Source organism: Durio zibethinus, chromosome 9 (assembly GCF_047325235.1).
Source record: "Durio zibethinus cultivar Kanyao isolate XHJ-2024 chromosome 9, ASM4732523v1, whole genome shotgun sequence".
Lineage (NCBI taxonomy): Eukaryota > Viridiplantae > Streptophyta > Magnoliopsida > Malvales > Malvaceae > Durio > Durio zibethinus.
The window spans coordinates 9,999,715-10,013,326 of record NC_143170.1 but is presented as its reverse complement, the minus strand read 5'-3'; the positions used below and the strand labels follow the sequence as shown (position 1 = coordinate 10,013,326).

General features: G+C 26.6%; 1 protein-coding gene across 3 annotated transcripts; it reads left to right on the top strand.

Annotated features, from left to right (window-relative positions):
- Nucleotides 1-4,884: 4,884 nt before the first annotated feature.
- On the top strand, nt 4,885-7,994 carry LOC111311063 (37S ribosomal protein S27). Of its 3 annotated transcripts, none has more exons than XM_022910445.2 (3): nt 4,885-5,049; nt 6,120-6,435; nt 7,745-7,994. In XM_022910445.2, the coding sequence occupies exon 2, from the start codon at nt 6,125-6,127 to the stop codon at nt 6,431-6,433; it is 309 nt and encodes a 102-aa protein (XP_022766180.1). In that variant the 5' UTR covers nt 4,885-5,049; nt 6,120-6,124; the 3' UTR covers nt 6,434-6,435; nt 7,745-7,994. The 3 variants fall into 3 exon arrangements, with proteins under 3 accessions (XP_022766180.1, XP_022766185.1, XP_089621940.1); XM_022910450.2 differs by having other exon boundaries at nt 6,091-6,435; XM_089765814.1 differs by having other exon boundaries at nt 5,943-6,435.
- The last annotated feature ends 5,618 nt before the right edge of the window (nt 7,995-13,612 follow it).

The following is a 13,612-nucleotide window of genomic DNA, read 5'->3' as shown; positions in this document are numbered from 1 at the left end:
ATCTCATCGAAAACTTCAATCGGTCGCTAAAAAATTCATTGAAAAATTCAAAGTTCTTAAAAAAACCCAAAAAAACCTAGAAAGATTTTAAAAAATCCAAAAAAATTCCCAAATAGCTCCAAACCTTCCCCAAACCTTTTGCAACCCTAAATTCACATCCAGAAAAACCTAAATCCAAACTTAGAACTATGAATTAACTCCAAAATCCCAATTTCCAAATCCCAGAAACCCTTATTGCCAAGATTTTCCTAGAATTTCCCTAATAATTTCCTCCCAATTTCCCATTATGTTTTCTATGTGTCCTTGTTCTGTAGAATTGGTCTAATTTATAGGTAGGCTTAGGAAGATTTTAGAAAATGGACAGAATCAATCCCAGGCTTGAATCTTGGGATTGCATTCTGTCCAGCATGATTTTCTGGTCCAAAATTTTAATAATTCGATCCTGTGATTGACCAAGGGATTTTGATCCCGATTTCATCCATTGTGCATGTGTGGATTAAAACAGAAAAGGAAAGTAGCAAAGAAGAGAAAAAGAAAAGAAAATAATAATAATAATAATAATAATATAATATTAATAATAATAATAATAATATAAAAGAAAAGAAACACAGAAAAAGAAAGATAAAAAAAGAAAGTAATAATAACAATAATAATAATAATAATAATTTATAAAAAACTATTTAATTGGACTTGGGCATGGAAGTGCCTAATTTGACCAAAACACAAATGAGTCTAATTGGGCCCAGATGTCAACGGGCCTAATTGGGCCTGGACATCAATGTGCCTAATTGGGTCCGGATGTCAATAGGCCTGATCAGGCCTAGACATTGATGGGCCTAATAGGACTCGGACATAAATAGGTGGCTATACATTATAAAATAAAAATATTAATATATTGTATATTGATATTAATAAATACCAAAATCCTTTATTTAATATTAACCAAAATCCCTTTTTTTTCATTATATATGTTTGCTTTCATTTTAAACTAGAATGTTACCCCATGCTATGTTAGGGGAATGGAGAGAAAAAAATTTTTTATTTTTCATTTATTTTAAATTAATAAAGATTTAATTATTATTATTATTATATTTAATTATTATTAAAAAATTATTATATTGTATTATATTCCTATTATTGTTTTTATTAATGTTTCATTTATCTAACAAACAAATAAATTTTTTAATTTTGATAATAATACTAAATTATTATTATTATTGTTATTTGTAATTAATTTTGTATTAGAATAAATGGTAAGAACCTCCTTATACTTTAATAACATTTTACATTTATAAGATGACTCTTCAACTTATGAAAATATTTTCAAATTTGTTATTACAAATTTAAAAATAATTTTTATTATTAAAGATTTTCAAATGATCTTTTTTATTGTTAACTCTATTGCTTTAATTATTTTAAGTAAAATGTAATAAATAAATAAATAAATGTAAATAAAAGTTAAAAAATATATTTAAGGAGTTAAAATGTTTGTAAAAAATGGAATAAAATTAAACTACATACATTTTGGATTTAGGCTTATTTACATAAAATGGACTAAAGGTCTACTTTGGAGTTATTTATTTAAAATGAACAAAGCATTTGCAACAAATTTTTTAAAGACTTGTTTTAATCTAGCAACAAAATTCAACCCATTTATTTTTTCCAAAATCAAATTTAATTAACAAAATAACAATCCATTATCTCTTTAAAATTGACCAAGATAAATAAAACATTAACTTTGCCTACAAAAGTGGATAGGTGTTAAGTATTAAGCTCAAAAGGATACATTTAATATTTACTAGAATGTTACCTCTACTTGTATAGGGATTTTTTAATTTTTATAAAAAAATAATTTAAAATTTTTATTTTTTTAGTTTTTAAGTTTTTTAGATTAAAAAATATGAAAATCTTATATCTAGAGTTTTTTATATGGTTGTTTGAATTGATTGGTTGTTGTTAAATTTTTTTGTAATTTATTAAAAAATCTCAAATCTAATTTTTTAGTTTTTTAATTATACATTTTTTGTTTTTAAAAGACATTTTAAAAAAATATTTAAATTTTAGATTTGATAATTTTTAAAGAATTTTTATTATTTTTTGTGAGATCTTTTAGTTGATTTTTAATTACATTATTTTTTCAATTGATTTGTTTTTAGTTGCAATTTTTTTTATCTTAATAAGTGATTGAAAATTAATATGTTCATTAGTTTTAAGATTTTGAAGGTTGATTTTTTCTTTGATAAGTTGGATATATTTTTATGGATTTTTTGTTATCTAGGTGTTTATTTTTTTTCAAGATGAAAAGCTGAATTAAAGTTTAAATTTGTCTGAGTCATAGTTGATGGACACATTGACTAAACGACAATCTTAAAAAGGAATTAACTGAGGTAGAATGTGTATAAAAATCTTTTCTTGACATCATTAATGGTTGTGAAGTTGGTAACAATGGTCTTTTTACTAATCTCATTATTTTTTGAGATGTTGGAGTCTTGATTAGAATGGAAGGTAATTCCATTGGCATTAGTGGTGTTGATGGAATGGCTATTGTTTGTCTCAAATATTGTCATGAATTATGTTGTGTTACCAAACTATTACTAGTAGAGGTAACCAATAAAGGTGACTCATTAACAAATCTAACAATATTTGGACAAACATTTTCTATATTTGTTTGGTCGAGATGGTGCTGAAATGGTCGACAATGAAACAATTGAAATGGGATAAGTTTGTTGATTTCCAAACAAAGAGTTACATGAACATACATTTCTCTTAGTTTCACGTTGGTTTAAAATATCTCATATTCGTTGCTTATGTTATTTCGATTCCATTGACCGATTTAAAACTCTAAATTAAAAAATGTAATTAAAAAATAAAATTATTTTGAGATCATGTATAAATATATACATCATATATTACAAATTCGATCTATATGTCTAACTTTCTATTTATCTATCAATGTACATGTGAAATAATATTATGTATGACTATATAGATTTTTCCATATTTAATAAAAAACATAAAAGATATATAGCATAGTTAGCTTATAACATACCTTGGGTTGATTTATCAAAAATGAGATAATTATGAAGGTTGGTCGAAAATCTACACACAAAATTTAATCTTTAATTCAATTTAATAAGCAATTAAGTAGATTGTAAAATAAAGATAAATGAAAAAAATATTATTAACATCTAAGGACAATCTAATGACAAAATAACAAAATTTCATTATAAACAATATAAACAACTAAATGATGCATAACATCAAGTGGTGAAGACAGTAATTTTTGTACATTTATTGAATTTATAAAATAAACATTAAAAAAAAAAATAAATTTAATATGTAATACAATTATTCCAAATACTATCTTAAAAAGGCTTATACTTGTTGCTAACACAATTTTCATCATTTGCATAATCATTGTTATCATCTATTATTTCTGAAAGATCATGTTCAATCTCATCAATTATAATTGTTTGGCTTTCGAACGCAAAGTAGTTTGCAATTTATCCAACTCTTCCTTTGCAAGTTTTGGAGCAGTTTGTCCATAAAATGGCGAAAAATCTCTAAAAACAGGAAATTTTCTTGGCTTAAAGGTATAATTTGGATAAATTTTCCTCTGAAGATAATAACTCATTTGGCTGCTGGTTTTTTTTTTTTTTTTTTCTGATGATATCTTTTCAAAATTATTTTTGTCACAAATTTTCTTTTTTTAAATATTTCAATCCATCTAATTCATTAAATTTGTGAGAAAAAAGTTATTATAATTATTTAAATATTAATCCCTTTAGTTATTTTTTATCAGGAGAATAAATATACTATTTTTTTATTCAATAAAAAAATCATAACCAAATATTTTGATGAAAATTTGAAAATACATGCTTTTATATATTAAAAAAGATTTCGTTTTTTGCTATCACGTAATAGACAGTAAACATATCGAATCACAAAAAAACACATACATAGATTGGTTGTTGTTAGTTTTTTTTGTAATTTATTAAAAAATCTCAAATCTAATATTTTTAGTTTTTTAATTATATATTTTTTGTTTTTAAAAGATATTTTTCAAACAAATATTTAAATTTTAGATATGATAATTTTTAAATAATTTTTATTATTTTTTGTGAGATCTTTTAGTTGATTTTCATGTAGGTTTTTTTTTCAATTGATTATTTTTAGTTGCAATTTTTTTTATCTTAATAAGTGATTGAAATTTAATATGTTGGTTACTTTTAAGATTTTGAAGGTTGATTTTTTCTTTGATAAATTAGATATATTTTTATGAATTTTTTATTATCTAGGTGCTTAGTTTTTTCTTTACAAAAGCATTTGAGGGCATTATAATTGCCAGCAGCATATCATCATCTCTGCACTCAACTCTTATTATATATTTTTTCTAAAATTATAATTAAATAAATAATTTTTAAAAAATTTTTTATTTTAAAAATTTTCACACGGTAAATAAAGGATTCTAAACATACTAACTTTTAAAAATATTTGAAAAAAATTAAAAACAATTTAAAAGAAAACTAATAGCTTAGCAATGACTTACCGCATGTCAGTATACTATCCTTTAGGGATAGTTTATAACTCATTTATTTTTTTCAAAATCAAATTTAACTAACAAAATTACTGTTTAATTTTTTTCAAAACAAATCAAAATAAATAAAACATTAACTCACCCACAAATATAAGCAGGTGTCAAGCGTTAACCCGCAAAAGGATACTTTTAATATATAAGGTATAAAATTGCTATGAAATATCATAAATTAACCAAAGGAAAAATGTTTAAAAAAAAAAATCATAAATTAATTACAATAAAGTGAAACGGCAGGGGTATTTGCCGTTTGAGGCTTTTTTTCGGTTTAAAAAACTAAGGAGAGAAAAGCAGCCTAAGGTAAGAGCAACTTTCTCAGTTTTATTCAGCTGCCGCCTCCTTCCTTGCGATCGTACCTCTCTGCTTTGCGTCGTCCAACTGCGTCTTCGAGCAGCAGTAGGCATTGCCTAAATATTCAATACTGCATCCTCAATCGGTCCGGTCTTCCTTCTCAGGTGACTGCTTTCCTCTGTTTTGCTTTCGAAGTACTTGCAGTGAAGTTTTCACTTTGAATTCCTCTCTGAAATAGGAAATATATGTCATTAGAATTGAATAGTGCAATGTTGCCATTTATCTTGTGTAAGATATATTTTTTTAATTCGTTTATAGGTTTTCTGTCATGTGTCAACCACTGAAAATGTTGAGATTGTTGATGGGATCAACTATGGCTAGTTTTAGTTTCACAAATAACGATTTTTTATCATTTAAGTTGTTTTTTTGTTGATCTTGAGTGAGCTACAATTTTAATTTCCATTTGATTTTATACATTTAATTATTATATGTGTAGATTAGATGCAAATTAAATTTAGTCCTTTCTCGGGTTTGGGTGAATTAATCGGGTATCCGTGGAATGAGTTTGACTTAATAATAAGGTATTTAACAGGAACGGGTAGTTAACGAGTATTGCTTAAATTATATGGGTAGCAAAAATCATATAGCACCCTGGTATTTCTCTGTTCGGATACCTTGAAATAATGAGGTTCCGGTATGGGCAGCTGAAAAATAGCGTGTATCTTACCCGCTGTCATGTGGTATTTATCCCTATTAAATATTATAAAAAAACTTATAATAAAGAATTTAATTTCTTGGTTGTTTTTGTTATTTTGTAGGAAATCCCTTAAAAATCATCTTAGCTGAAGATGCCCATTTTCTGAATCCATGAATTACAGTACCATATGCATAAAAAATGACTAGTCACGTAATAGAAAATTAGATTTTAATGAAAATGGTTTTCAAGTTTTGTATTAAGCTTAATCATTTCCTCTTTAAATCTTTCATTTTCGTTCTTTCAATTAAGCATCAGAATGATATGGCATTTAATTATAATGTTGTTCTGGTTTCACAACAGATCGTGGAAATTTCAGACCTATGTTTTACCACACATTTCTGATGTAATCTGGTTGTTGGGTTGGGTATCGTGTGGGTTAGCCGGGCATTTTGTTTTCTATTGACTTGTGGTATTCTATCACTGAAAGTTTCATTTGAACATTTAACAGTATTGACTGTAAGATAATAATAATTTTAGAGAGGATGAGTGCTGGTGGTTTGAAGGGCATGATAGGTTCAGCTGTCGTAGCAGGGGTTACTGAAGCTAGGGCAAGAATATTTGGACATATACTTAACCCAACTGGGCAGAGATCACCTCATAAGATTTTACGCAAAAAGCTCATTGGTGACAAGGTTGCAGAATGGTACCCGTATGACATCAAGAACGATGATCCACTTGTCATGGCCCGGCAAGAAGAAGAGCGCTTATCTAAGCTAGAAATGTTGAAGAGGCGTGGTAAGGGACCACCCAAGAAAGGCCAAGGAAGACGTGCTGTTAAACGCAGCAAGTAGAGGTAATCACATCAAATGGTTTTTTCACTTCATGGAAGTTTGTTGTTTAATACACTAAGCCGTCTTCTTGGACAGCTTGTTGCTGTATTCTAAAATTAAAAATTTTCTTAGCTGAGTATATTATAATGTCTTTTCATAGTTTCTCAATTTGCGAAACTTATATTCTATTGACCATCATGGCAAGTAAATAACTGGAATGCTTTTCATTTCTCATTGAATCAGTGTGCTGCCTAGATTGTGTTATATTTTCCATGTAGAATATTGGGATCTTGTACATGTAAAGTTTTACTTGCTTTCCTGCTTCTCATCTATATTGTGGTTTTCCTTTTGCTTCCTACATCTAAACTCTGATGGCATGCTACTCTTTTTTGACATTGGAATAACTTCCTTGTTCTTGTTGGTTCCTTTGTAGAACTTTTAAGAAACAATTTTACTATCCTTAGAGTTTCCGATTTGGATTGTGAACAAACAATTTATGTGTGTCAATTGAAATGGAAAATAATGGATTTGATGAAATAGAGGCAGTGCTTCTTTGCACATGCCAGGATTTGAACATACAATGTTTAGAATGTCATTCAAATGATATATGGCATTTAGCAAGTTATTTCACCTTATTTTGAAGCTTTTCTAGCTTTCTTTTGGCTGGTCATACATTTCTAGTGAGGCCCTGGATTCTTGATTATGCCTGATGTTACTGTCCATGCCCTCAGAGGCCTGAACTGATTGTCCTTGCAAATCTTGGAGTACCATGTTGCTCTTCCATAGGAAACCAAATTTGAATAAATATAAGATTGTTGAGCTACTTTTATCTTACTCCTTTAACAAAATTTGTCTGAATTTCAGAAAGCAAAAAGAATAAGATTAAACAAATAAGAATAACATGAATTTGGAAAATAGTTCATTTTTCTTATCTATATATTAGATTTCTTTTTCCTCATTCTTTCAAGATTCTAGAAAGATTCATTAGCTGTGCATGATTAACTGACTTTTCTTAGTTCCTGCATCAATTCTATGTGGCAAGTTGTGACAGTTGCTTTTGTTGGAATTTGCTTATTGATGCTTTCTTTTATTTCTGCTTGCATTTTACATTTGCAAGTCTCTCATTTTTTGTGTTACATCTCCCTTCTTTTTCCCTGGAAACAGTGAGTGCATTGCAAGTAAAGTCAACATTGGTTTCTGATTTATGGCTGCAATAAAGCAGTACAATATCACCCAATTTTGTGATGATGTCTTGAGATATGCTATATCTTTCTGTTAATGGTGCTTTTGCTTCTCAAGATGGCTGGTAACTTTTTCTCTTCAATGCTGCAGGCATTACCTTCCCAATTGCTTGATCAGTTTTCCCAGATCAAATGCTTGCTTGTTGATACTCAGTTTGGCAGTCAACATCCCAAGGGGTTGCCGCTTTTACAAAGTTTAATTGCAATGTCATAATGACTTATCGGAGAGGTGCAAGAGAAAGGCCTTTCTGACTTAGTTTTTGGGATTAGTACTTTATTTATTTTATTAAGATGCTACAAATATGCAGTGATAATAAATTTCTAAGATCATTGATCTCGTCTTCTTTCGGGTTCCTGACTTTTCTGCTGCGTTTGCATTTACCATCTCTTTGGGATTTCAAACAGATCAAATGACCGAGAGAAAGGGAGGATTTTAGATATATTTATTACTCTTAATGACCATGTGCTGTCTGTTTCATTCTTACACCATGCAATGGTTCCTATGAGAAGTAGATTCTAGAGGTGCGTATCTTATGGGATCCAAAAACATCATGGCCCTGTGCCGCTAGAAAAGAATCCATCTCTGGTATATGAGTTGCTAATTGTAATCCTACTGAAAGGCTAATGTCATAAACCAAGATCCAGAGGATTTATTGATTAACCACTGCACAAACGTTTGACAAAAACGTCAGATGTGCAAGTTCCATTGCAAGATAACTATTGTAGTCTGGCATCACGTGGACAGTTCCGGCACTCGCTGCTCTTATTTGTTGAAGCCTGATTGAGGCTAAAACTCTGTTTGAATCAACTTAAATATTGCTTGATGCCTTGATCTCCTAAAATTAATACTGATTTGATTGTGATAAACTTGCATCCGTTGGAGATTTGAATATGGCAATCTTCAAATAATTGCTTCTTTCATAGGGATCCGCCTCGAATGTCACCAACTGTCAAAACTTGGACCAGTTTATGATTAATTATTCTGTAATTGTAACTTTAGAATGATATAATAATTAATTATTTAGTAAATTATATAGATGTAATATTTGATTATAAGTGTAATTTATAAAAAGAGAAAAAGTTTATGTCAACATGATCGCTAGTATCGCTAGTAGGACTATCTGATTTTGACATATTTTCATACGTGATAAATCACATTAAAATTTTAAATCAATTTGTAAGGGGTCTTTGAAAATTTTAAAATCAAATTACCTTATTTGATAAAATAAAAATTAAATAAAATTTTATAAATTTGAAAAAGAAATTTTAGTAGGTTTAATTTTTTTTTCAAATTCCAACTGTGAAATTTTCTAATTCTTTAACAAGATATCAACATTTATTATGGTTTTCTAGCGCAATTTTAATTTTTTTTTAACTCTAACCATGAAAACTTATTTCATTTTTTATTTTTTGCAATTTATTAGCAATATCTATATGTTTTTATAAATCTAATAACACACATGTTGCATATTTCTCAATATTTTTCTTATTCTATTTCTAATATCATCATTTCTCTATTATAATTATTTGTATCCAATAAAATTTAAATTGGCCTTAGTTTGGATTGATTGACCTAATGATTAACGGTTAAGATATCATTAATTATACTGTTAATGCAAATGACCCCCAAAAGCCCATATTGACTTGTCAATTTTTTGAAAAAATAAAGAATGGTAAAAAAATGTTTTTCCAATCAATTGAAAATGATTTTTCAAAAATAATTTTAAAATTATATCTAACTTATTTTTTACATATTAACCATTGATCCTTTGATTTTTTTTATTAAAAATTTATTTTTCCTTATAATAAGTCGAAAATAAATATAAAATACATTATAAAAACTAAAATAATAAAAAAAAATTGTAAGCTTCGATTTCTTTTTATAGAAGTGAAAAAAACTAAAACTTCTCGGATATTGTCTTTCTCTCTCTCTCCCTCTCTCTCTCTCTCGTAAACCTACTAATTAACTACTACGTACCAACTTTGAATCATTGAAATCGGGCCATCAACAATGACCTTAGCATCAGGAATTGTATGATTCGGATTTGCAAAGTGCAATGCAATATGAAAATATTTATGTACAGTAATTTTTTGAAGAAATTACAATCAATTGCAATATGATATTTTTTTTAAGTTAATAGCATGTGATCACCTAAACTTTAAGACACATAGTGATTTTGTTTTTAGACTTCAAAAAATAACTTATTGATACCTAATTGTCAATTACTATAATGAATTAGTCATTCTATCGTATCCGTTTAGATGTGCCAGTTGAAAGTTTAATGACAAAAGAAGAGAATAAAAAAAAAAAAAAAACTTAACACCTTTTTAAGAAATTAAAATATTTATCAAATATTTCAATTTAAAATTAAAAAATTAAAAAAATTTTATTTTAAATTATCTTTTGTTTTTATTTTTGAATCATAATATATATTTTTAACACATTTCCAAATTCTATAATGTAAATAAATAAGTTTTTAAAATTTCTATTTTAAAGAAGTTTTTGTTTTTATTTTCAAATATAATATATATTTTTAATATATTTTATCAAATATTACAATTTAAAATAAATAAATTTCAAAATTTTCTATTTTTAAGAAGTTTTTTTAATTTTTAGATATAATATATTTTTATATTTTATCTAGTTTTATAATTTAAAATAAATAAATTTCAAAAATTTTCTTTTTTAATAAAATTTTTAAACAGCTTTGGAATATAATATAAGTTTTTAATATACGTAATCAAATATTATAATTTAACCCTAAATAAAATTTAAGATTCGACTTAACGAAATTATTGACAAAAGAAATATTTTGTTATAATGTTAAAAATTTGCAATCAACAAATGACGTTTGAAAGTATAAAGACTAACCCTAAACCCAAAGTATAGGGATAACGAGTGTTGTTTACATTTTTTTTCTACTTAATTAAGTTACGTCAAATAATATTAAAAGTTTTTTTTATAAAAAAATTATAATCATAATCAATTGTTATATCTATGTAAATATCATTAAATTAATTTAAATTAGTAAATCAATTAACAAATTAATGAGAAAGTAAACAACTTTTGTATAAAATTATATCAAATTCATATACAATATGACTAAAACCTGAAACCTAAACAATTTAAGGTTTCCTCCTTAACACAAAATCAAAGCCTTATTGGCTTAAAAGCTGGTCTATTGTTAGATTTTGTTGCCATATTTTTACGTTTATTTTTAATGAAATGTTAGCAATTTTATTAATTACTTTATGCTTTTTATTTAGTTGTTAGTGTATTTGAAAACAAAAGTGACATTTTAAAGAATTAAAAATAAAAAAAATGTAATTTTCTTAATAATATTCAAATATATTATTTTATTTTAATTTTTATGCAATAATCATGCTAGAATTTTTATTAAATTTGAATTATTTGTTTGTTTTTTCATTTTCACCTAGTTACGAGTTTATTAATTTCTATCATTAAGCTTACTTTACAATAATTTTGAAGAAATAAAATAGAAACTAATAAAAATAGATAACAAGATATTTTGTTCTTAGCGTAAGACTAAATTCGAACCCAACTATTAATTGGACCAATTGTTTGGATTATGTAAAAAGTTGAAAAATTTGTAACCCAGAAAATTAGCATTTTATAGCAAAAAAAAATATAGGACCAAACAAAATGACTTATGATTCGTCGCTTCAACAAATATGAGCTAAACAATATGATGTGTCATGTTGCTTAACAGCATGTGTAATTCATTTGCTTAATTTCATTAAAAAATCCCTTATTTGATATCCCTCAAAATGTATAATCTTGATTTGAAATAAATATTTGATTTAATTCTAATGTTTAATCCTAATTTGAAATAAATATTAGATTTAATTTTGATTTGAGAAATCCCTCTAAGATTTAATCTTAAATCAAGTATTTAGTCATTAATTAATCCTAAAGTTAAAGTATCTCCTTAAATATTTTTATATTTAAAATTATTAAAATTTAAATCATAAATAATTAAAATTAAAAATTTAATATTTTATCAACAGTATGTAATTTTGAACATTTTGCAAAGTAGCTTTGAGTGTCGGCAAGTGCCTTAAACGGTGGGGCTTGTAGTGGCATTTGCTGCCTAACGTTGACTAATTGAAACAGTTTCCATCTGGCTGGATATGGTTAACTTATATGTTGGTCAGTTGCGTTGCTTCCATAATGCTGGAATCTTTAAGTAATTTCTTGGCAAAAATTCTAAATTTTGCGCCTTTCATTGAACCAAAAAAAAAAGAAAAAGGGACAGAAGCTACATTCTCAACCACAGACACACATATAGCCTGGAAGAAAGAATGTTACAGTTGTTTTTTTCTTCTTTTCTTCGAACATGGTTAGTTGTTGAAAAAAAGATTTAAATCGAATTTTTTAAAAAAAATAAAAGTTGAGGATATATACACCTATTATTGGATCAAAACCCAAATCAGTATATTGGTTTCTTATGCTTAAGATAAAACGTATGATTTTTAATATTAAAAAAAAACTGTTCATATTCAAAACTTTTAACTCGTGGTCATAATTTATTGGTTTAATTGTAATAGAAATATTTTACTCATGATTTAATTAATATACCCTTAAATTGATGGACTTTGCCTTTAATGAATACCCATGAATTTACCCATATTATGTCAAAATACCAAATAATTAAAATAAAAATAATGAGACAAATAGTTTAACTCTTAATTTCATGTGCCAACCCTTTTAGAAGGCTCTAAGCGGGCAGTTTTTTTTTTATTATTATTATTATAATTTTAAATTTTACGTCGTTAAAAAGTACCTTTGAATATAATGTTAAAATAGGTAATTTATCCTCTCATATTACAACCACTACCTTTCCAAAACCCTTGAATTTCAAACATGCTTTCTTAATTTCTTGTGGACGACCAATTATTTTAAACTTTCCTTTTATTAAATTTGTAACTTTATTTTTGAGCATACAGCATACATATTTTTAACTTCAATTTGTTAACATGATATATATTCTCAAGACGTGTTGCATTTGTCATGAGGCTATGATGCTATAGCCACTATATTGTGTAATAAAATATAGAGGTAGGAGATGAGAAAGAGAAAATAAGAATATAAGATAATGCTATGTTTTCAATTAGGGAGGTGTATGAACCCAAGGGTGGTTGTATTATTGTGAAAACAATCCCTTACCAACTCCTAATTTTCTGCTTATCATCTAAAAACTTTGGAAAAACTATTAATATTATTAAATACAACACATGCATTCTTCAAAAGGAGACACAAGATTTAAAAAATAAAAAAGCTTCTCCTACAGTCCTACTCCTACCGCCATCGTGCATCCCATCATGACCAAGGAGGCAAAGATTGTTAACATGTCTTAATCTACAAAATACAACGTGTTTGAAGGCTTCTAAATTTAAACTCTCCTACCATATTTTGACTATTTTGAGGATTCAGCTCATTTAGAGATCAGGGACTGTAATTTAGTGATTATTTTCCTAAGTTAGTTGCTCCTTTCATTTAGCAAAATTTAACTAATAATTAATAAACATGCTTATTATGAAAAAATTAAGAGACTCTAATCAAGTACTTTACTTGGACTGTCGGTCGTATAAATATATGCATAGATGGTACTATAAATATATAATTTGAATTGGAAAAATTATTTTTTATATTTATATTTAGAATTCATATATAATTTAGTGAAATTAAAAAAATAATCTGTAAATTAATCCTAGAAAATGATCCTTGACAAAGCTATAGTAATATATACATAGTTGATAATAATAGATTGCATAGATATCATCAATATTGTTCTCTTTTTCTAAATAGAAAAAATAATTTTATTAAGGTTTAGTTGGTTGATACCTATCAAAGGTGGATTCCACAGCCGACTATTCATTCTAATAAAATCAACAAACCAATGATTGTAATATACGTATTGTTTGTCTCAACAGTCAA

What these genes read in the sequence shown, in the direction of transcription:
- LOC111311063 (XM_022910445.2), top strand. Translation starts at nt 6,125, where the DNA reads ATGAGTGCTGGTGGTTTGAAGGGCATGATAGGTTCAGCTGTCGTAGCA.